General features: G+C 31.3%; 1 protein-coding gene across 6 annotated transcripts; it reads right to left on the reverse strand.

Annotated features, from left to right (window-relative positions):
* Window positions 1-1,934: 1,934 nt before the first annotated feature.
* LOC119081643 (ion transport peptide) lies at window positions 1,935-22,466 on the reverse strand. 6 transcript variants are annotated; one of them, XR_005088506.1, is made up of 4 exons: window positions 22,291-22,466; window positions 5,431-5,645; window positions 3,309-3,949; window positions 1,935-2,693 (listed from the first exon to the last, which is right to left on the reverse strand). XR_005088506.1 is itself a non-coding variant. In XM_037190722.1 (3 exons), exons 1-3 carry the CDS (start codon window positions 19,303-19,305, stop codon window positions 2,582-2,584), a joined length of 378 nt encoding a protein of 125 aa, XP_037046617.1. In that variant the 5' UTR covers window positions 19,306-19,899; the 3' UTR covers window positions 1,935-2,581. The 6 variants fall into 6 exon arrangements, 1 of the variants encoding a protein (XP_037046617.1); XR_005088504.1 differs by lacking the exon at window positions 22,291-22,466 and adding an exon at window positions 19,255-19,954; XR_005088505.1 differs by lacking the exon at window positions 22,291-22,466 and adding an exon at window positions 13,340-13,990.
* Window positions 22,467-25,113: the final 2,647 nt, after the last annotated feature.

The raw sequence follows: 25,113 nt of genomic DNA on the forward strand, positions 1-25,113 counted from the left end.
AAATAAATAACGGAATTAATGATGATTTGGTCACATGTTTGTCATATGAAACAGCGAGTTCCTGAAGAAGAGGTGAATAGTCGACGATTCTTCATGAACCTCATGAACTCACCTTTTCTTCAGGAAGTGGTCATTTCTTGTCGCCTTTTTAACATTTCGTCCAAGGAATATTCCCTTCTCCAACATGATGAAAAACAGTGATTTCCTGAAGAAATGGCGAGTTCTTGAAGAATCGGCGACTACTTACTGCTTCCTCAGAAAGTCGTCGTGCAATGTGCAATGTTTCTAAAAGGTTAACACCACCCCAAACACTTCGACATAAAATATATGTGAATAGCGTGAATAGTGTCACACCCGTGGTCACTCCACGGGATAGCCCATTTTAATATTGACAATTATTTTACTAAATTTGGTGAATTTTATTTTAGTAAAACTTAGTGAAATATTTCTCAATATTGGGCCCTGGGCCAAGCCAACCAACGACTTCAAAAGTCAGTTGATTTCGGAAGAGGAAAATTAATTTACAAATAGTTTCCCGTCTGAAAGATCTGACATTCCTGACAATAGCATATTTACATTTTATACAATAGCATATTTACACGTCTGACCATCAGGATTGAGAATTCTTTATCCATTCTTTACATACCTGTCTATGTAGGTTTTTTCTGGTAAAAATGTGAAAAATAAACTATTGTACTGCTGTGTCCAGTAAAGAAGGCGACTTGTCTTGTCGTTTGATTGCCCTCATCATCTACTTCTAAGCGCGATCTAACGGATTGTCACTTTCATCTTTGTCAACTTTTTTTTAAGTTTTTGTATCGGTTGTATAGTTTCTTATTTACAAGGTAGCTGAATGTCTTCTTGCTTATAGCGGCGTGAAAATAGATTTTTTTATGCTACATCCTAAGTTTGATTTGGAAATTATCAAGGCACATCACATACACATCAGTTTTGGTAACAACGAGGGCAACAATAGAAAATCGGGTGACTATAATGTGATGAGCGACACGTATTCAAGCTGGAATTTTAAGTTATTACTGATTGAGTGAAAGGTATGCTCTTTATTCATTTTAGTTAATTTTGTTGATTGAGTTTACTTCATTATTCTACACATCTTATTGGAGTGTTTACCTTGAAACGGCCATCCATCAATAATAAATGAACACCTCTAGGTCTAGCTTACTTCCTCTTAACGTCCAATTTATGCTAAAACAAGCGAAGTAACAGATTTTGTACCAATCGCTTGGCAATAATATGTTCTTTATTCAAAAAGAGCGAAAAAAGACTACATTGTGAGCCAGCAAAAACAATCTTTATAACAATAAATATTAATTGACAATATTTTTAAAAACATCAGTTACGTATTTAATGATTACATCGCAGAGGGTCTGTCGTTTCTAAAAGGGGTAATATGAATTTTTAACAAAAACTGAACTTTCATGTAATGCTTCTCACTACTTTAAAAGGCTGTTCGAAAAGTTTGTGTGTGTATTTCGACTTTTAGTGCTAAAATATAGAGAGAGTTTTCATATTCTGGGTACAGGTGTATAAAATAGGTTCCATGAGCTTCAAGAAAAACTCCACTGCTGATAGATAACACATCATTCGGCCTGGGGGTTGTTAAATAAAACACCGCGATTATGTTTATGCTCATAAATAAATTTTTATTTCTTTTTCTTTAATTAATAAAAAGTTATTTACAGGTTAGGTATATGTATGTAAAAATAATAAGAAGAGAAAGAAAAAATTGAAAAATATTTCTAAAATTTATTTAAACAAAAAAAAAATTGATTTGTGTCGTTCGATCAGTTTGAATACTTCGTGAAAAAATCATTACTTTGATTGCGTTGAGAATATTTTTGTTATTAGAAATACACATTTTCGGTAATTGTTTAACTAAAAGGAACTTAAAATGTTAATTGAATTAAATAAGATTTTTTTTTTGTTTGCAATATCAGAAATATATTTTGTGTTTTCCTTTTTTTAAATTAAAATACTTAAGATGGTATACTGTTCTCAGTTTTCATAATTTTTTTTAGAACAGACTTGAGTTTTATTTCCATTTGATTTGATTTTTCTTTAGTTTTCCATGGAAATACTGCTGTTTAAGGAATGTGTGTTTTGTGTTATGTTGAATTACAAATGTTTTTGTTTTTAAATTATTGATTTCAAAATAAATTTTATTGTTAACAATATTTTATTATAATTTTCATTGGTTATTTTATGACAATTTAATGTTCCAGCCGTTGTTTTTCTTTATATTCATTAATTTTAATTAATTAACAAAACTAACTTTACAAAACAAAATATAAATACTAATTTCATTTGTCGATACAATGTACTTCAAGTAAACTTAAAACAAAGAAAAATTAATAAAAACTTAAAAATTATCCAAGGACTAGATAAAGAGTGTTGCCACTATTTTTTTATGATTAATAAAATATTTTACTTCATTGAGTTTAATTAATTTAAAAAAAAAATCAAAATTAGAAAATCTTGATATTATAAGATGGTTTATTATTTATACATCATTAACACTCTCCGATAGGTGTCAGCTGATTTAGACGTTGCTAGGATTAATTTATTTTCGTTTTCCCAACATTTCACGCCATTTTTCAAATTTTTCGATTTCTTCTTGCAGCAATAGTGCTTCAACACATCCAGTGAAAAATTCGGTACCAAAACACTTTGCCCTGTAAAAAAAGCATAGAAAATTGTTTTTGATTAGAACGGTTGAGTGACGGTAGTTTTTAATGTATTCAAAAGACTGATGTCAAAAATTGTTTGCAAAATGTACAGTCCAAAAATCGGTCAAAAAGATGTCGATAGTAAAAAGTTATCGCCTCGTGGGTATTACAGCTGGAAGATCAATATTTATGGAAATATGTCGTCAGTTTTGTATTAGAAATGACGTTATTGATTCCATTGAAATTGATCTCCCAAGCGTTAAAAATCGGGACCCAAAAAAAGTCATTTTTGTGTCAAAGTTTACTTCAGCTGAGCAAACCAGTTGATATGTTTTCATATACATTTCTAGTTAAGTGATGATATACCAATTATATGTGTTGTACCATAAAATAAGCATGTAACTAAGAATGTGTAGGAATACAGATCAGCTGGCTCGAGTAAACACTTTTACAAAATCGAATGATTGGTTTCCATTTTCGAAGTTAAAAATCAAATGTTTCTTCAAAAATGTAAAAACGAACAAAACTTTTCAAAAAAGTAAAAATCAAAAGAATCAAAACCTTAAATTAAATCTAAAATCTAAAATAAAAAAATTAAAAAAAAACTCAAATTAAACGTACCATAAACAAAGCAAAAAAAACTTTAAAAACACAAAATGAAATAATGCGCCCAGCTCTATCTGTGATAGAATTCCAATCGATTGTTATATCGGATGGAATTAAAATGGATGAAACCAAAATATCGATGAACGGCTTGTCGTCGTTTAGAGTGTTTAGATCATTTCAATTTTGTTTTAATACTTTCGATGATGTTGTTTTTATTACACACTTCTTCTCAACGATTCAATGTTACGAAACGATACATAAATTCATCGTAAACTTAGTAAAATGTTTTTTTTTTTAAATTTAATTTTAAATTGCTCTCACATAACCATTAATAACATTTAATTGTTTTTGATTTATTTTTACAATATTAAACATAATTTTTATTATAAAAATAATTTTGATTTAAAGCTCTTTTCTGTGTTAAATAAATTAAAAAATAAATAGAGTTGCCTGTTCTTTGTGTTTGTTTTTACAAAGTATATTTTCATGGGATTGTTATACGAAAATGATTAATATCCCATTTCGTTCAGTGTTTTAAAACAGGAGGTTGACCTCCGTTTACTTGTTTAATGTAGCTTTTAATTTCTTCGATTTCATCTGTTAATTGTAATGAATCTAAACACCCTTTGAAGAATTCGGTAGTAAAACATCGTCTCCTGAAAAAATTGAAATTTAATAATTATTTCTGTTCACACTCATAGTAAATTCGTATTAAGTTGTGGAAGAAAATGGTGCACAATACAAAATAAATTCCAAGTTCGATATGTTCAAACTCAGTGACTCAGCTTTTTTATTACAACTTTAATAATAGCGAAGTGTTAATTCATATATTAAGTTGCACATAAATTATCAGCTAATATATTAACGTTCATGCAAAGACTAATTACTGCCAATCAATGCTGCAAATTGTTTAATTGATGTGTTGGAAAAATCCATTCAGATAGAACATTATGACGACGTGCCTCCGTTAAGAGAAAAATATTTATTGTGAAATGTTTATACCGGTATTTATATCACAGGCAACGAAGGGATCGTTTAATTGTTTTTACGAGAAGAAGGCGGAAAAGAGTCATTTTCCATTATAATTGTTTTACATGGAAAAATGTCAGGAATTGGTTTGCTTGCTGTTTTCTATTAACTTGTGGAAATTTTTCCAGTGTGATTTGTAATGACAAAGCACAAGAAAATGATAATTGCTTTTTGGAAAGTTTTGTTGCTGAGGAAAATTTCATCTGAAACAAATCACCGCAAGAAAAATTACGTTTTCAGATCATAAGACTTTACTGAAAATGTCAAGTTTTCTCCTTAGTGATGTAATATTTTTCCTAATGCATGTGAAAACGCTTTTAGCAAGCTTTAGCAAGTGTAAGGGTGTCAGCCGAAATCTAAAAATCTAATAAATCTAAATAAAACAACCATTTTCCAAAGTAGTGTCGAAAACAAAAAATATATCGAAAACTTTCGAGAACTACTTGACCTAACATCACTCACATCATGTTAACACTTTTCACCTATAGCTTTATGATGCGACCATGCCATAAGAATTATGTTTCGTTGTGTAAGTAACACTCGTAAGTGTAGAAAAATTTTTGGCAAACAACTAAAGTCGCAACAAAATAAATTAAATCGTACGTGTGTCTTCGACTATGTTTTAACATTTATGACATTTCTAAATCTTAATGATCTAAATGACGACACGACACTAAAAATTGTTGATATATTTAATGTCGACAGTTATTATCACGCTTTCAAAGTTAATCTATCTGAAAGTGTTTTTTGTAATTTTGCAATTATTTTTTTTGACGAAAATCAAAGTCCTCTCTCTCCGTGGACCCGCTTGTGAAATGTTTTGTTGAGAAAATTTATGCGAATATCACCATTTATCCGAATAGATGGAAATTTGCCAGCTTCACACAGGAAACAGTTATATATTTTGATATATATATGTAGCTAGGCTATCATATTATCTGACCATAATTTCACACTTCCAGAAGCAGACGAAAAACTAATTGCGAAATTATTTTTTTCTTTCTTTCGCAGCAAAAAAACCATTAGTCAAATGTTTATTATGTGTTAACAGTTTTAGCCGCATGGTTTTAGTGTCTGCTAATTTTACATTTTAATAAAATTTACTTACTTGCAACCTTGATGTATTTCTGGTTCTCTAAACAACTGATAGCAATCCTCGCATATCCTATCTAACCGATAAAATATTGATTTGTTAAATACGCCTTTGCATTCAATTTCAAAGAATGTGCTCCGTTTCGCTAAACTGTGATGTGGCAGGGAATTGAACAATGGTAGCAATACTAAAATTAGTGCCACCGAGATCGCCAGATTTCGGGAACACATCTGTAAATTAAAGAAAATAATTGGATTAAAATATTGAAGTGTTATGAGTGATCGAATTACAATATTATACAAGATGTCTGTTAAGCCGGTCGAAAAAGAAGAATTTTCAAACATTTCAAATTATTCTGATTCATATTTTTGATGATAAATCGCTCAAAATTTTCAACCTTTCGCAGACGTTGTACAATAATTATCAGAAATCGTAAACCGTATTGGAATGAAATTAAAGAAAAGAAAAATTTGGTTCGCGGGTGGGGACCGAACCCACAATATTCAACTTGCCGGGCTGATGCTCAAACTAAGCTACATTGTATCGTATCGGAGCATAACGACTAAATCTGTTTTCTCTTTTGTTTACCTAGTGTTTGATACATAATCCTTTACTTCATTTGTTTAAACATGCATAGATATTGCTTTATGGGTACTAGTCACAGCTTATCGTTTGTTGATTTCATAGTCGTTGATAACAGATAACTAGCCGTTTCTGAAACGTTGATTTGAACTGGAAAGTTGGTCGTAAGTGAATGATGTGCAAGATAGTTAATTGGCATATAATGACGTCGTCGGAAGGATGCGTCGGCTTCAGATTAATATAACATTATATGACGTTAATATTATAACATTTTTGGAGCCATTTCATACCGTATAGCGATTCCATTCAATTCCACTGAATAGAAGAATACTCCGTTTCCTCTATCGTTTACTACATAGATGAATTCATCAGACAACAAACCAATAAATCAAAGATCAAAATGAAGTGAAAAACTGCTGTCCATTACAAACATTAAGCTAAAATTTAAATTGAATTAAAAGGAAGTTCTAAATTATTGTTTTCCAATGCACTTCAATAATAAAGCGGCATTTTCGTTTGAAATTCAATATTATATGTATAACAATAATTACATTTGAAGCACGGAAGCGTGTGTTAACGGATAAGATTTTAAATTATCTTGTAGTCATAAGTGGTAATATATGCAGATGAGTGCGGCCATAAACTATTACACACTTTAATTTTAATCTTTGATTAAATCAATATAAACACTCCATGTGTGTGGCTATATTGCTTAAAAGTCATTATATTATCAACGTTATCGATCGATCTGCAGTCGATCTATGCAAAACTGGATTAACAAGTTTACGTGTTGTTGTGTCTTTTTGTAAATTTATTTTATTAAACTTATTTACAGTTCCATTTGCAATAAATTATTCAAAACCGCGTCGATTTTTTCTATAAAATAATGAAATGTCAAAAAATCACATTTATTTCACTTTTCATCTGAAATAAATTATCTGATGTGTATCAACAGCACCATCAGAAACTAAAGTATTGGCTTTCTATACATATCAAAATTGCGGAAATGACAAACTGCCGACCATATCAACTAAAGTGTTTATGCAGTGAATTAAGCGAGGGAAAGCTTTTTCCATTATTGTTTTTTTTTTATCATCTTACGTAAGGAGATGTCTGTCCCTTAAGAGTCAATAATTGCTATTGCACAACAGTCTATCAAGTGATTGAATTGATTTTTTGTTTATCGAAATTTTATAGATTGGACTCACACGATGGACACGTGCAGTAACTTGTAAAGGCATTAATAGGTTTGCGACGCATCTGTTACAGTTTTATTGACGCGTAGTTGATGATAGTATAGTAACACTGATAAGTAATACGCAAATAAACGGAACTAAAAAATCCTTATCTCTTCGAATATTAACCTTTTTTTCTGTCTGACGAATTCGGAATTCTTTTCCCGTTCTAGACTCAATTTAATTCAGCTTCAGTTATATGAACGGCTATGAATAGAATGCACGATGTATGGTAAAAACCTGAACTGAACACATAATGCCAAATAGTTCCTGTTACTGATTTCATTTCCATAGCGCGTAAATCTTTCTTCATTCGAGGACATATATTCTCGCTTCTGTTTTGAATCTTATTAGGAAACAAATAAGACAATTAAAATTGAAGCCAATTTAGATATTATAAAGTTTACTATTACCGTGCGTCACCTCTATAAAATCATACCATATTCAACGCAAGCCACTTATACCAAACAATCAATTTAATTTTAAAACAAAGCTATTGATCTTTTACAATTTATTGACAACATTATAATACGAATAATGATGTTATTGTATGCTAAACAAATAATGTCGCCAAAAGACGACCGGCGTTATTTGTACATAATTTGTACGATGATATTAGGTAAGAATTTCAGATAAATACGGTTCTTTTAGCTCATGAGATAGAGTTAATTATTAATTATACGAAACCTTGTCAAAGATGTCTATGTCGTTTTATCATGTTCATCTATCAGCTATCAATTTAATAGGTTGAAGTGTTTACGAGGTATAAAGGATTTGGAACATTTATACCGACACTATAATTTCATGCAGCACCCATATTCAAGCATTTATTAATGTTATCTGTATTTCTTAAGCTGTTCATCGTTGCACAACAGGGGATTGTCATTCGTTAGCAGGTAGTTTGGTAAGTGTAAATATGTTAGGATGATGCAACTTTATGGCTGTTGTCTCCCTTAATATTGAGATAATAATTTTTATATTTTATTGACAAAAGTGATGATGCAATATCATTTTATGTGACGGTAGAAAGGTCTATTTTTGAGAATTTTCGGTAAATTTTGGTAAATTCATTAATTTTTTGGTAAATTTCGGTAATTTTAAGTAGTTTCAGTAAATGAGTTTCCCAATGAAAGACCCTGCATACGATCAGTTTTATACGCGAAAGCTTTGCCGGAAGACAACTTTTTCGTCAATTATGGTAAAAATAGTGTCATTCGATAGAGAAGCAAAATCATTACATAAAGTAATGCTTGCTCACTTGCTTAATTGATAAATGAATTAAAATTGAAAGATGCCTCCCGTAATGAAATGTCACTTAAAATTGATTTCTACTCACTTCTTTTTATAGGTCCCAGAATCTCAATAGAATTACTAAATCTCTATTCAACACGTACGAAAAAAAAAGATTTGTGAATTTGGTCCTTCAAATATAAACTAACCGAAACTGTAGCCAAGATCGTATCTATTAGCGTAATATAGATCATAAACTTTTACAGCGTAACACTACATAAAAATTGTACACACTTACGTTGGTGACTATAAAAACTCGATTACAACATAAAATAAGATTTACGCGATCATATTACGATGCTCAAATCTCTTTAAAGAACATTTAACTTGACTTTAAAAATTCAGTTCACACAATTTTACAATTTTTCTATATACCTTTAATGCGTACGTACGATTTATATACTGTAATACATACATTGAAAAGCATTCTGAATATCAAATTATCTGTAATAAAGTTTATAATGTTGCCCGTCAAGATAAGTTAATTAGTATACACACCACTTAAAGCATATATAAAATTATAACAAAACTATAAAAAAAAACGGTCTGACGATTAAAACCATACTTCAAACGATTTTACACTCAATCGAAACGAAAATAGAATGTCTTTAACTTCAACAGACAGTATGGTACCACTGAGCTCAGGAGTGTAGTCTCGATTGTGTTGCGCTTTATAAGCAACTTAGCGCGAATATTTTCTTGAAAATTTACACACATGTTGTACGGTTGAATGTTGATATGTATCTTCTGTATAAATGGTGTGCTCGATGCGGTTGATACAAGCAATATAAACTTTTTTTTTTAATAAATTGAGTAATTAATTATGGGTGCATATAAAAATATTGTAAATTGCGCGATAAATGCATCATGGATATATGTATAACGCGTTGTACACATTGAGCGTATATATTTATGACTTAGCCGGTTTTTCTGTTGTTGGTATGGGATATGTTAATGGTTTAAATACGATGCAATAATACTGCAATTGCAATGAGTATACTTTTGTGTGCGAAGGTTTAATTATAGTGGGAATAGTGCAATTATATTCTTTTTCAACTATGAAGTTGATTGCAAATGATTTTTTTTTCTATCTAAACATTTTTCATTAACGAAATATGGAACGAAAATGTAATTGCAATTTTTCGAGCTATTTTCACGACTTTATTTTACACAAAAAAGAAAGTATCTTCACAGAGATACCGATGATAGCGTTTAGTAAAATTCGTATTGGTTTCATACTCGATGCCAGAGCGGAGATCTTGGAAAATGGTGAATATCTGAATCGATTGGTCGATTTAAGTAGAAGGTAATATGGACGGAAAACTGTGTAAGATAGGTACAATCTAATGAACTAAAGCTCTGAATAAGACGAGTTTGAGTGTGAAAGTTTAGGTCAATTTAGGCAAGTTTAGAAAAACAACCTGACCAGCCTTTAACCCTAGTTCCATTCAAACCTTCAGGTCAGATTTCAGGTAACTTTCTTACATATTTTTCAGGTAACCTGTCAAGTATTATCTATTTTAACTACTATTACTATATCCAGGGTACAGGTCAGGTCTGGTCAAAGATGTCCAATGGACATTGTCCGTTTGATATGCAATTCTTTTGACAAGAAATCTATGTTCCATTACTGATGTCATGTTACATGTAAAACATGACATGAAAAACAACGATATAGCAAGACTTTTTTGTGTTTAAAATCAGCTTCCGGATCACATTCTGATCATCAAAGATTATTCATAAGCATTTTGAAAATACTAATTGAAAATGTTACACTGTCATTAACAGAATGCCACAATGTTGATCAGCCAGAAATACATTTACCAAATTTATTATTAGACAAATAGCATCAATGAAAGGTTAATTTTACATTAATCGTAAAAAATTTGCTCACCATTTTCTTTGAAAGATTTTTTTTTTTCTTCTTGTTTTCATTTGTCTAAATACCTATTTCCTGGCGTCTATCGGATCCTACGTCTTATTTTTCTCAGAATATTCATATATCCGCAACAAAGGTACATGAACATTTAATTTTTCAACGCACCAGAAAATATAAAATCAAAATAAAACAACACATTAGTGACGATCTTTTATATCTATAAAGTAAAGCCACAAATTTTATTTTATTTTTATTTTATTTTTTTCTAAGATTTTTCCAAAAATAACTTTTTTAAGTCAGTCAATTCAAGCGTATTTAAACGTATCAATTGAATTGATAAATTCTAATAAAACTGTCTGCAAAATCCACTTTAATTGGATTCAGATGGCAAATTTATTGCGTATATGACTTCCTATTATATTTCGTTTGTGAGCACATTTTATGTGTGTTACAAACTCATGACGTGTATGAATCGAAGATTTTGAGAATTATTTTAGATGAAAATCCAGCTGATTTGAACTTAAAAGAGTATTGTGCATATAATAATAGGACAACTGGACATGCACTTTTCGAAAGTTCGTTAGAAAAGAAGATTTCATCATAAAGGAAACTTTTGTGTGTAAAGAAAACGCAACACTAACAAGGGATGGGGAGTTGTGTTACTACTGAGAGCTTCAAACGTGTAGGTATAATATACATAATCTCGAAATGGAGAAGGCAGACATATTTTAATCGTGATGATGGTCCGGTTTCTTCTATATGACAACATGACACTTATTCAATGAAGTGAGATTCTTTTGAAACCTTCGGGGGTAGTAGTAGATTTCTTGGTTGTTCGGACATTTCAACGAGTGAGAAGTTTCTTATCAGGGCAAGAGTTTTCATCCTACTAGTTAAAGCAACAGTATCCGAAAATGTCATCAGATAATGAATCATCTCCATTTGTAATAGTAGATTACTGTAATAGTATCCGAGGCTTCAGCCCCAGGTGCTTTAACTTATCGAGTTACGATGCATCATTATTAAACCTAATCTCATATCTATCAAAACCAAAATAATTCTATCTATGCGAAATCGAAGAAACTTTGGACTGGAAAAAATTGTCCATTTTACCCATAACAGCTACTTGCAAATGATACTCGGAATGACCTTTTGCAGCAATAATGTAGCGTCCAATTTTTATGTGTACAATAAATGTTTGATAAAACAGAGCTTAGAACGAATATTGTGACTAATTTCATCTCCAAGTAAAGTGAGTGTCGCGATTACGAATAGATAACCTTTTGTTACTGTTCGTTTAATTCTAACAAGAATTTTTCGTTCCATAGCATAAAGCAGATAGCATTGCATAATCGTCCACTTCCATTTTTCGAAGAAGCATTTCGTATTACTATATCAATAAAACGAATTCTGTTTATCTTTTTGAAACGGCTTAATATTTTTGACAAACAAACAATGCGTACTTTTAAACGAAAATTTATGAATGAAACAACCAAGAGATATATACGTTATGTGTAGCAGCACAAATATTTACGAAGTTATTTCTATTTCTGTGTTATCATAAAGCGATAACACTCAGCAAATTGCTGATGAGATAAGGATTAGATAGCCGACGAAATATGTGTAATATTTAAAAATGTACACATGCAGCCAGTTATTGTACTGTAGTAATTGTATGAATATCAGAATAGTTATATACATGCGAAAATAACAAGTCCCCGGTCAAATAGAATAACCTCAGATAATAAAACAACTTTATTTATTAGGAGGCCTGTCTACTTCCAAAGTATATAAGTATATGAAAAGTAGCGTGTTCTTTTTTAACTTTGTTATCGTTTCTCTTTTTAATGTGATAAATTTCGGTATTATGCTGAGAAATAAATTTACACCGAACCACAGACTTCTCTTGTCCAGTGAGTCATGCACAAAACTGGTTCAAAAATTTATTTTATTTTTACTATAGACCCCATTCTTTGAGTCTGAGCTGTATTAAAATTAAGTTAAAGAGACCTCAATTGATTGAATAAATTGTAATATCGCGACGAAAAATCTGTACAACGTTCAATTTCTGAAGGATTCTAAGTCAATCCCAAGGACTATCCTTGAAGTGTTTCAAGATATTTATAGGTGACATATTGGCCTCTTATTGAAATCTATTGTAAATCTATTTCTTTCCACTTTTCAACTGTAATCTATCTTCCTTTGACAATATTTTCACAAAATTGATTTATGGAAAAATGATACAAAAAATTCATAAATTTTAGTAGTGCCTAGATGCATTGCGTCACTAATGATAAATTCGTGTGGTAATAGGAATTACTGATAAGTATGGAAGTGAATAATGTTAGTTATTAGTAATATTCATTCCATTATTACGTAATTGATGGGCCGGTGTATTTGATCATTTCTTCGGTAAAAAAGATTAAAATTTAAAATTTTTCCACAATTTTTTTTTTTACAGACAGTGTCAATTGCGATGCACATAGCAAGTAGAAGGTAAAGTAATATGGTATAGACTTCCAATGACAAAATTGTGCTTGGTGAAATGATATTATCGGCTTGGAAAACTACTGGTAACGAGTGCAATACACGTGGATTTTTAATTCGTGCAATAAAAAACGTGAATTCTATGGTGACCTTAGAATTAAATATAAGAATCGGCACCTTCATCGCGTCGAAATTTTTCCGTTAGCACGGAGTTTACATTTGATAATCGATCGTGCCCGTAGTAAAAAGCATTTTATTTAAAATGTAAAAATATCAAATGTAGCACTCGAACAATCGCAAGAATCTCAGAAAAAATTTCCATTTTATGTTCGTTGAGAATTTGTTTTATATTTTTGCAAAAATTATTAATTCACACCAATAATTTTGAATTGGTTTCAACTAAAATTTCTGCATTTAAAAGTGAAAGAAGTGAAAAGATCGTCGTACTTACATTTGTTCAAGGAAGAATTTTAATCCGAAATGACTCAGTAATGGGACCACACAATTCAAAATTGTTCAATAGTTTTCGCAGTTGAAATTGTCACTTGAAATTCTTTGATCTGTTTAATTGACCATGCACTTATAACTAACCAAAGAGTCTCGTTACTTTATAACCGACATTTTCAAAATATTTCGCACGGTTTTCTTTTCACTTTAGGATGCTACCTTACAACAAAAAAAATATTCAGTTTTCTCAGTAAAACGTATACACGTTGATTGTGCTTCGTTTTCATAAAACACGAAAATATCCCATAAGTAATAAAACCAAATTATTGTTTGATGTCACACTGTTATCTATCACATTACTTCTCTACTATAATTTCAACAAGACGTATCTTAAATAACCGAAAAAAAATTCAAATTTATACAATTTTTCCAATGAATTCCTATTTTTTATGGCACGAATTCTTAAAATTTTGAAACTATATTGCCACACTCGCAGGAGAAAATGCGAGAAAAAAAAATCGGCAAGCAAAATGCAACTGTTTCACGTAAACAAATAAGAAAATAAAAAAAACTTTATTTTAATCAGAACTCGTTGTATGTCACAATCATAATATCTTTAGCTATCTGACTTTCTTGGTAAGTGTTTAAGGACTAAACTTAATATAACAGAAACGTCTGTATTTAAAAGATTCCCCACTTATACACACTGTCTTAAAGTTAGAGGTATAGTCCGATTCATAAGTGAGCGGTTTATTATTTAACGATTTTAAATTTTTTACGAGAAGAAAAAAAATGCAGACACATACACCAGCAAAACACACATAAAAAGTAGTAAATGGTTCGATATTGGATTTTGTTGCTGATCATTTGCTACTTGTTTGCGATCTGATTATATCTTCAATTTTTGCATTTAACATTTTAGAGAATGATTGATTGATTGTGTGATCGAATTTAATGAGATAGTCGATTTATACAATAATTTTTTTTCGTCTGCAATTTTGCTTTTATCGTTTGAACATAGCACTGAATTTATTACTATTAGCAGTATATGAGTGTTTTCTACTATGTACATTGTACAAACATAGCAGAGAGTTTCGGTAAGCAATCAATTACTTTCAATAATTTCTCTCAGATGGAATGTATGAAAATTTTGCGTGACAACAGTCAGCAACCGTCACAGAATACGGATTACAGACAGAGTATACTTTTCTATGTTAATGCCAAACACAAGCCATCATAGGTAAGTTTCCATTTGTCGCATGAATATTAATCTTATTACGTTGAAGGGATGATAGTAGGGAACCACACATACTTCCCAGAAAAAACTTTAATTTTAGATTTTTTTCTCAATTTTTTTTTAATAAAATGCACAAAGAAATCTATTTTTGAAGTTCATAAATTTTACGCGGCAACAAAAAAAAAGTACTTTAAACATTTCATTATTGTCGATGTGTATAACATACATGAACATTTCTCGACACATTTCTCTACTAATATAATGCAACAGGTATAAAAATGGTTGTGAAGATTTCTTTCGTGTTACCAATATATCGAATTTGGAAAGATCAATTCTGAATGTTCCTTTTTTCATTCTTATTTTTGTGTATGTTAAAAAAAAATCTGACACAATATTTTGGCATTCCTATTGAAATTTGTACTATATTGATGGGAATTGGTGCTTTCATTACACAGGGTGCATTAGAGTGATTCACATTTATAATGAAAAAAGAAAATGTTTTCTTAAAATTTCGATTTTCGATTTCAAATTGCGAATACATTCTAGATATTGTGTGGCCTATACATGGCACTTGAAACGATTTATTTGAATTTTACTGGACACTATTACTCTACTCAGGTAATACTTTTACGAAATTAAAAAGAGTAGAGTGCTACATCTAGGTGTGGATACAAACAAGCCCTATTAAAAGGAGAAAACCTTATTTCTTCGTATGGATTCACAATTATACTGATAACTCAGAGAAAATAGAATCCCATTACGTAACAGTCCTACAAATTAAATTCACCCTGTGTCTTCTCCACATGTTTATTGTATAAGACATGATGTGGTCTCATCGACACTTAGACGCACTATTTTTGGGTTAAAGTATTAGTTGAAAAAATTCGCAAGAACTTTAAACTTTTTTTTTGTTGTCGGAAAAGATGTATCGATTTCAAAAAAAATTATTTGTGTTAAAGTCAGGCATTCAATTCGCAAATACATGAAACTGTGGTCCCTGCACGTGGTATGTATTATGAAGACTCATACGTTCATAAGTTTCGGGAAAATTTGCATCAATCACTTTTAAACATTGTTCTGGCTTTGAATATTTTTCTTATTATTATAGAATATCTATGGGTAGATTACCAGTGCCGGATTAAACTATTTAGTGCAGTTTTAGAGCCTAAGATCAATCCTATCCTATAATATGAAAAAATGATGACAATATCAGGTGAAATTTAAGAAACACCAACTTCCTATAATTACATGACTTTCAATGTTTATTAAAAAAGATTTTTTTGTATAGGGTGCGGTGCAATGGACAGCTTTTTTCTGTGTGTTATAAAGAAACATTTACCTACATAGCCCTTTATTCAATTCATTCATTTTCACACTGATATTATCTTTCGTTTTTTACGTTTGATTCATCTAAATTAATTAACGAATTTTTAAGGCGCAGAGAACATAGTTATACACTAACCGTACCTAATTTTTGGATCCTAAATTTCATGGGTATCCTGATGTGTATCTTTTGGAGCTTTTGTTCGAAGCAAGACTTAATTACTTATTTTTGTTGTACTGTGCGTTTGGTCATATGTTATATGAATGAACGATGACCGCTGTCTCTTTAAAGAAGTAAACGATTAGATATTGAACACTTTGTGATAATTCGAACAAAAGAAGTACCAGATTTAATCGTTATATGTCCATATGATTGCAGTTTATATAAGCTTAACCCTGCACTGATAGATTCCGATGCTATGCTATTATTCTTATGTTAGATAGACATTTGAATTTAATGCAGACTGCAGACACTTGCACGAATATGTTGAATTAACGATCCGTGCACCTTTTTTCCTTCTGTCAAACCAATTAAACTGGCCCAATTCTATCAGCAGATGCGTAATGTAATTTAATTAAATATAATTACAGCCGAAAATAATATAATTTTCATATGTACAACCCACCACGTTTACGCTTCCTTCGACGTCGAAAATATATATATTTCCAGAGATTACGTCATGCCATACACAGCACATTTTTGCAACAACTTTATGGCATAATAAATACCTACAATAACATATTATGTTTTGTTTAGGTATACAAGTCAGCGAATTTGTAGGCATTGTGAAAATACAAGGGACCAAAACCGCCGTGCAGAAAAAAAAACCCGAATCATTTCATAGCCTTGAAATTCCTTTCAAATAACACGGCATCGGATCCCAACAACTGTAACTTTATATAACGCGAAAGAACCGTTTTTATTTCTGACCATTCACTAGTTTATGTTTTAGTCATAGATTTCGCATCGATTATTATTAAAAATTGAGACTGTTTTTATAGCTCTATTGTATACAAAGATATAACATTATGATTGGTCAAACTCGAGAAAAAAAAATGAATTCTACTTTTGCATTGTCACAGTCACACGGACGTATTTATCTTTATAATGAGTTGATAGTATAAATATTTAATGTCCTGATTGGGAAGATATTGCAAATGCAGTATAATTTTCACTCTTTACGACATGACATCGCGGTCCCAATAAATCATAGTTCATGCCAAAAATCGTTGTCTTTAAGATAATGTGTCTAAAAATGGAAATCAATCGAAATATCTCTTATCATGAATATACGATAACATTCCTAATGAGTATTTTTAGATTCAAATTGAAAAGTTTCATAATAATTTTGAGTCATTGTAATCCCATACTACACACACGGAATTTTGAAAACCGACACATTTTCTGTTTCTGTGTTTTACTTGAGTTTCTGATTTCTTCATATAAATACATGCAAAATTCACAAAAAACCAGTAAACCACGAAACAGAAAATGTGTCGGTTTTCAAAATTCCATGAGTGTACATTCTACGAAAATTTGGTTTCAAAGTGTTTTCATGGCTTGAAAAATTGTATGAAGAAAAAAGTAATGGCACATGCTATTCGCAGTCAACTGCCAATAGTCAATATTGATACTATTCACAGTTGACTGCCAATAGTCAGTATTAATGCTATTCGCAGACTAATTGTGCCTTAATTGTTAACAATAGTCTGCGAATAGCATTAATATTGACTGTTTTTAGAATTTGTGATTAAAGTTTTGTAAAGGGGCGCAAGAGTCTGTACAATCGCAGTTTGTAATAGGCAGCAAAAATCTGTAATGTCACAGTTTGTAAAAAGGAAATATAGTCTGCAATGTCACAGTTTGTAAAAGGGATCAACAGTGTGTAATTTTAAAGATTGCAAAAGGGATCAACAGTCTGCAATGTTACAGTTTGTAAATAGGAGCAACACACTGTTATGTCAAAGTTTGTAAAAGGTATCTGCACCCTGTAATGTTACAGTTTATAAAAGGGAATATCACTTTGTAATGTCACAGTTTGTAAAGGGATCAACACTTTGTAATGTCACAGCTTGCGAAAGGGGTCAACACTATAATGTTTCAGTTTGTAAAATGGATCAACAGTCTGTAATTTCACAGTTTGTAAAATGGATACACACTCTGTAATGCTACCGTTTGTTATAGGGAGCAACGCTCTGCTATATCACAGTTTGTAAAAGTAATCAACACTCTGTGTTAGAGTTTATAAAGTGAAGCGACATTCTCTAATGTTACAGTTTTTAAAAAGGAGCGACAAACTGTAATGTTACAGTTTGTAAAAGGGAGCGACAATCTGTAATGTTACCGTTTGTTATAGGGAGCAGCACTTTCTAATGTCACAGTTTGTCAAAGGGATCAACAATCCGTAATGATACAGTTGGTAAAAGGATGATCAATCCCTAGTTTTACAATTTGTACATGTGACCAACAGTCACAATATTGACTATTTGCAGATGACTGCGAATAGTCACTTCGAAATGTAATTGATGAGGCACATGAAAGAGATACTGACTTTTTTCATCCTAGAACGATCGAACGGTTGACATAAGTCCATCTGTTCTGAATAAACAGTCTGATAACACTTAAAATCGAACGAAAAAGCTACACTATTGGCTAATAATGAAGTAGGTAGTCTGTTGCTTAGTTGACTGTGGTCAAAATTCAATGTTTAAGGTTTTCAACTGCACAGAAATGCCCTTTTGTTTGAATGTGTGAGCTCGTAGAGAATCCTCATGTAAAAATTATTTCAATATGTCGGTTGAGCTTTAACTCCACACGTTTCATAAACATTCACAATCGGATATGTACTCACTCACACATTCAAACTGTTGCAATCATGACTCACAACTTGACTGAGTATGTACCAATTCCTATTGTATCAAACTCTAACCGATACTCGAAACAAAAGAAGTAACCTTGGAAGTAACAGATATAATCGTGCAGATGGCGTCTAAAAATATCTGAGAAAAACGTGAAAGTTGTATTTCTAAGTAATTTCTAAAGATTTGAGACTCACCGGTCGCAAAAAAAACTGGAATTTCTTAGTTTAGTTTAGTTTAGAGTTCTTATAAATACTTATATTACAGAAGAACGTAATACTTCGAAAAGAAAGATGACTTCACCTGATGCTTATCCCATCCCATTTGCTGTCCATATTTTATTTACTATCTCATTGAATGCGTAAATATCAGAATGCCAGAACCAGTGTTCTGTTCGTAAATTGAACTAGCTGGCATGAGTATACATTGAATGTTGTTAAACATCAAATTAAACTATGGAACGAATGCGATTATGAAATCACACGACACAAACAACTTACCCAATTTGGTCTCGAATTTGGTAGTTCTTTGTTCGAATTGTCCATCTCCATTTAATATGGAGCTTTGTGTAATCCCTATTCGACCCAATCTTGGACAGTTTTTAGCACAGTAAAACGAGTTATTTATGGAGTTCACTTCAATTGACTGGCGAACAGTATAACTAACACATTTATATCGATACCAATTCCGTTCGTCACAATAAATGAAATTGATGACATCGAACCAATATAATGAATGAAAAATTCACTGTTACAACGCCACTGATTTAATTTTACTTATTTTCTTGTTGCCTGAGCTTAAAACATATTATGTGGTGAATTAAAGATGGATGTTGCACACACAATAAATTGGTAGTTAATTGAATAAAACACGGAAATAGAACTTTGGGAGCATAAATTGTAAAGTGTATGGATCTCTACACTTTCATTATAATTGATATTTTGATAGAACAGTTGTTGCTCATGAAACTGGCCTGAGCAGCTCTTATTCACTGGGATCAATAAATTTTTCCAACCAACACCGTACGATTCAAATTTTATTCCAACTAAAGTCACATGCCTTTATATTCAATTATTCCATATTAAAGTCTGGACACGCATTTTGTTTTGCACTATAAATGTATTTTTGTAACCAAAAATATGGTTACCGTTACAGTGGCATACTCAAACTGCCTCTACATTTGTAAAATCGTCTAATTTTGAAGTGGAGGTTAAAACCATTAAATAATTTCAATTTGGTCAATATTTGCTACTGTCGTCGGTGTATAGCAAAAGTATTGATAGACATAATGGCTTCGTTTGAGAAATCGTCTGCTAGACGAACACTTATCGAAAGTTCACCTGATTTGGAAATTAATCTGTTTCATTAGCTTGATGAGTTCAGAATTTTCCAGTCCATGTTTACTGATATAAGGAACGACTATATATTTAACAAAACATGGGAATTATCTACCAGAGTTTATTGACAGTGATGATACTTGTCATAGTCTCAAAGTGATTCAAAATTTGTTGATACTGTTTAGTCGACTAAGCCAACTAAACCTCGCTCAATCCAATTACATGTCATATTTGCTACATATACACGTAATGTGTTGCAGTTGTATGTAGTCTTCAAAGATCTCACAATCATAGTTCAATTGCAGTCGGTATTTTGCTGCATTGCATTAGATAATTAAATGAAAAAATCAAATTACAGTAACAATTGCAGCTACTAATGAACCGAAAATTTGGCAGTGTTTGAAAAACGTTACAAAAAGTATCACTACTATCACATCGGTTGTTTATACACAGCAAGTATTTCTACATATTTATACTTATACTTAAAATACGAATGCAGGATGTTCCTCGTTAAGAGAAGTTTTATATTTCTGTTTGCTATAAAACCTATGATACCAACGAAGCAATTGGTCCATGGTAAGCTTAAAATATTTGTAGTCATTCTGTCAGATCAATAATCTGTCTAAAGAAGGTAAATTAGAAAGGTTTAATTTTCTAAGAGTTAGTTAAAACTGTAAGGTCAGTTCCTCAACGTAGACAAGTAACTATAAAATTGTGAATGAATTTCTGTGTCCATTTTTTCATACCAGAAACTGGCACTTTTTTATGTCTAGTCTTTTGTAATTTAATCAACTTCTAAACGTATTCTGATGATCTAAAGGACACACACAGAAACATAACTTTGCAGTTAAAAATTAGCTCTCATTACAAACTGGTAATTCATAATTACGATGAAAGTAAAAATATACAACGAAAATGGACATCCATGACAAAAATGGTACAAGCCGATGGGATTCAGGCATTCAGGCCGTATCAACAAATTTCACAAAAGTGGCACCACTTGCATCATTTGTCCCAATATTTGAAATATACCATTAATCGTCAAGAAGATAAATGAAAAAAGTCGAATTTTTATTGCAATTAACTTCTCTGAAAAAAAAAATATTTTCAGAACAAAATAACGAAGCCAGTTCTCTGTTTGTAATCATCATTTTTGTTTTATTACATCACACTCATCCTCAAGCGAAACAAATTTTTGTTGAAAACTAATTCGGGAAGATGCATCAGAACTTATGCATTCTTTAATTTGGCTTTTTCGGTTGTTTTTTATATGTTTTACTTCGTCTGATCCGTGTGTATGTTGCTGATATTTCGCACGTATCAAAATTAAATGCCGAATTATATTACTTGGAAGTGGATTTGTTTTTGTATATATTCACATGATTCACTACAATCTGCGTACTTATAAAACCATTAGCGCTTTATAATGACTAGAATTGCATTTTTTGTCGAAAATTATATGAATAAAGGCTCCGCATTTTTTGTATGCCTGTGAAGCGTGTCCCATGCGTCGAGATGGGTATTCCCATCAAACATTTTCAGCTTACTTTAAAACCATGTTCCAGCTAATTGGATCAGTGATTATTAGACATTTCAAACATTAAATGGAAAACGTTAAAGTTATCGCAATTGACGTCATCCAGCCGGTATTTTTATCAGATCAGAGATAAAATTCCATGAACTATCACGCCGATTTCTTATGATAATGAGCATTCTGTGAAGGTATTACTTGAATGATACCTTTTCATAGAACAACCAACAACAATCATCTACCTGATTGGACAGACATTGATATTAACATAGACGGAGTATGATAGTCCGCATTATTACGAAACATGAAACCATAATGATTTTTTTGAACAATTTATTCTTTGAACTATATCTATTCAAAACCACGTTAATTAAAATTTAATTGGTCGAGAAATGAATTCTGTTTTCTGCTCTTTACGTAACATTATTAATTTTGCATTTTAATGCTATTACTAAGCAAAAAATATATCTTTTTGTATCACAAGGTTCTAGTTATGAGACTTTTCAATCACCAGGCTTCACATTTTTCTCTACTGATTTATTGCAGATTTTAAGGGAAGAAAAGTAAAACAAACAATGTCTTTTCCATATCTGATCACGGTCCGAATTATTTTTTTCTCGATTGAAATAGCTTAAGCGGATCAAGTTTGATAGATGTAAGATACTCACCTTTAGTATTAGAATATCCCTGAACAATCCACAAGAATTGATAAATCGATCGTTCACTCACACAAAATCTTATTTTAAATTGAATTATATTTATTCACTCTCCAACTGATCGTACAACAGGAAAATGAATCCAAGAAAATCTCTCTTGGAAAACAAGATAGGTATCGTCTAATGTCAATTGCAAAATATTTTTTGAAAATCATTTTTCTTATTTATATATGAAAATCATCCCTTGATTGGTATAGCATTTTTCATCACGCTTCTTACTCTGATGCCGATGCTGCGGTGACTTCATGAGACAAAAAATATTGCAAGACCGAGAAAAATTTCGGTTTTGTTCAAAATGAATGGCTGACTTTACGGTGGATGGCCAAACGTAATATATGAGTTTTAGGACAAAATTATTTTCTTCGGCTATTATCATTTCTATTATTTTCTAAAAGCACTCAACGTACCAATCAATTCACAACTCCACCTACAGTTCGTTCGTTCAATCCAAATCTGCGACATCTCCGATGAACATCGCTATAACATCTCAATGGGCGGTAAATTACAATGCTCACATGTCTCTAATTTAGTATGTTATATGTGTTTTTAGTATTCTTTTTCAATTTAGATTAAAAGCATTTGATGTTATCTTTGACCATTTTCTCTGCCATTTTATTTCTATACTTTACATCATATCATTGCTATAAAATTATTCGTTTGAAAGATGAAGCGTATTTTATTCTACAAACTCATCATACTTCTGCTATTCGTTGCCTGCGTCATTGCGGAGGGAAAAAAAATATGAAGAGAAGAGGTGTACATACATGCAATATTGTTGTTGAGGTTGAGGTTTCAACATTTTAATAATTGTGTTATTCAATGCAATCAATATTACATATAATTTGTCATGTAAACATTCTAACAGAAAATGTGTCTGTAATGGGAGTCTATGTTAGAAAATGAATTTCAATTTACTAGACTTTTGTAATAGCTCAATTAAATGCGTATGAGACGCGTATTTATATGGCTTGAAGAAAGCAACCGATCGTTAAATTTGTACGTTCTTTGAGGATTTACAGGCAAAAATACACAGCAAAATCCTTTTAGCCAAAAATAATTACTAAACAATCCACCATCAAGCGTAACTATAATTCAAAACTTATCGTTTGAGTATACTTTGAAACGAGAAAGAATCTCAAGATCGCTAAATCTGTTCCTCAATCTGTTCTGAAATACGGAAAAGTAAAAATTTACAAAATTTACATTTTCCACCATCGTGTCCAGACATAACTTTCCTTACTTCCGGAGCGTAAGTTCAAATCTAAATATGCCAGTTTGTCTCCCACATGTTCAAAATTATGTAGCTCACCATGCTTTTTTATGATTACAGCTTTTATGTTCGAAAAAAAAACATTGTGTTAGACATGTACACTATGCTTGTTAAGCCCAGTTTCAAGTTTGATATATTTTTGGCTGAACTTGTGATACATTATTGCTTTTTTACTATGTCATTATCTGAAATTAGAAGACAATTTGATCACGTGCGCAGTATGAATTGAATATAAAGCTGTAGAAATGCAGAGAAATATTATTAATTCATTAGCTTTACCGACTTCTTATTAAGCAAATAATTTGAGTTCTTCTTGCTTCGTTACCTAAAATATGTTTTGAGTATATGAAATGCGTACGTGGGTAGGAAGTTATTAAATAATTGATGGAATTAAAGCGGTCAACCGTAGATTACTCGGCAAAAGATTCAACAGGGATTAGACTTACATTTTTAATTTTGCTTTTCATTTCAATATAGACCGTTGATCTGATTTCGTTTTTTAATTGGTTCGATTAAGCATTCTGAAGAGACAAACGTTTCGCCATTAAATGATTAATTCTGTCACTTCTATTGTTTACACTATCGCTTTGTGTTTCATACAAAATCTTTTACTTCTTTAGTTTAACAGCACTTTGCTATACAAGAAATCACTTAACATAGCTCATCGCTTGTTTTTGCAACCCGATAACAGTTGACTATAGCCGTTTACCAAAGGTTTCCCCAAGCGTCAACTGAATGTAGACATTATGTCTGCTGTGTTAAAAAGCTCAGGAAAATGTAGCACCTATATTCAATTAAAAATCATTGCAAAAATGAACAACCGGTGAAGGTGATACGGATACTTTCTAATTCGTAGTAGTATTAAATCAATATCAACATTGTTACCTCCAATTTACAGGTAAGTATTAGAAGGTTCGGAAAATTCATCACGACATTTGTAACCACATAATCTGACATGATGTGTTAAGGTCAATAATAAAGACACCGAATTAAGAAGACGGCAACGTAAAGTATTTTAACAGTTTAAATATGGTAGAGATAATCAAAATTGGACAAAGTCTTTTGTGTATTTTCATTCTATTTTCCTTCTCAGTGAAAACAAAGTATTTTCATGAAAGTTACATGGTGTGCATGGGTGTTCGAGAGCATTTTTCTATTGACTAAGGTAAGTATACCTTTCGTGTTCTTCAAATCGATCGCATTTTTTTAAACATGTCACCGGTGTATGATGCAATTAATTATGTTCATTACACGAAGTGAGATTATTGTAACAATTTTTCTTCAACTGATCTACCAGTTTTTGTTGATTTTAAAGTTATGTATTAAAAAGCATTTATTATACATAATTGCGTTCCAGATACGCTGTCAACATTTTTTTTTTCGAATTCATGCAAAAAAACCCACGATGGACTAAACTCCTCTCAAAGATATTACATTACAAACAACTTTGACATCGAAATTGGCATACCAACGTCATTCTTCTGTATTACTATAAATTGATTTGA

The sequence above is a fragment of the Bradysia coprophila genome, unplaced genomic scaffold (assembly GCF_014529535.1).
Source record: "Bradysia coprophila strain Holo2 unplaced genomic scaffold, BU_Bcop_v1 contig_358, whole genome shotgun sequence".
Classification (NCBI taxonomy): domain Eukaryota; kingdom Metazoa; phylum Arthropoda; class Insecta; order Diptera; family Sciaridae; genus Bradysia; species Bradysia coprophila.

What these genes read in the sequence shown, in the direction of transcription:
- LOC119081643 (XM_037190722.1), bottom strand. Translation starts at nt 19,305, where the DNA reads ATGGAGATGGACAATTCGAACAAAGAACTACCAAATTCGAGACCAAAT. An exon ending in CAAATTCGAGACCAAATTGG is followed by an intron (nt 5,646 to 19,254) that starts GTAAGTTGTTTG and finishes TTTAATTTACAG; the next exon opens with ATGTGTTCCCGAAATCTGGC. An exon ending in GAAATACATCAAGGTTGCAA is followed by an intron (nt 2,694 to 5,430) that starts GTAAGTAAATTT and finishes CTTTTTTTACAG; the next exon opens with GGCAAAGTGTTTTGGTACCG.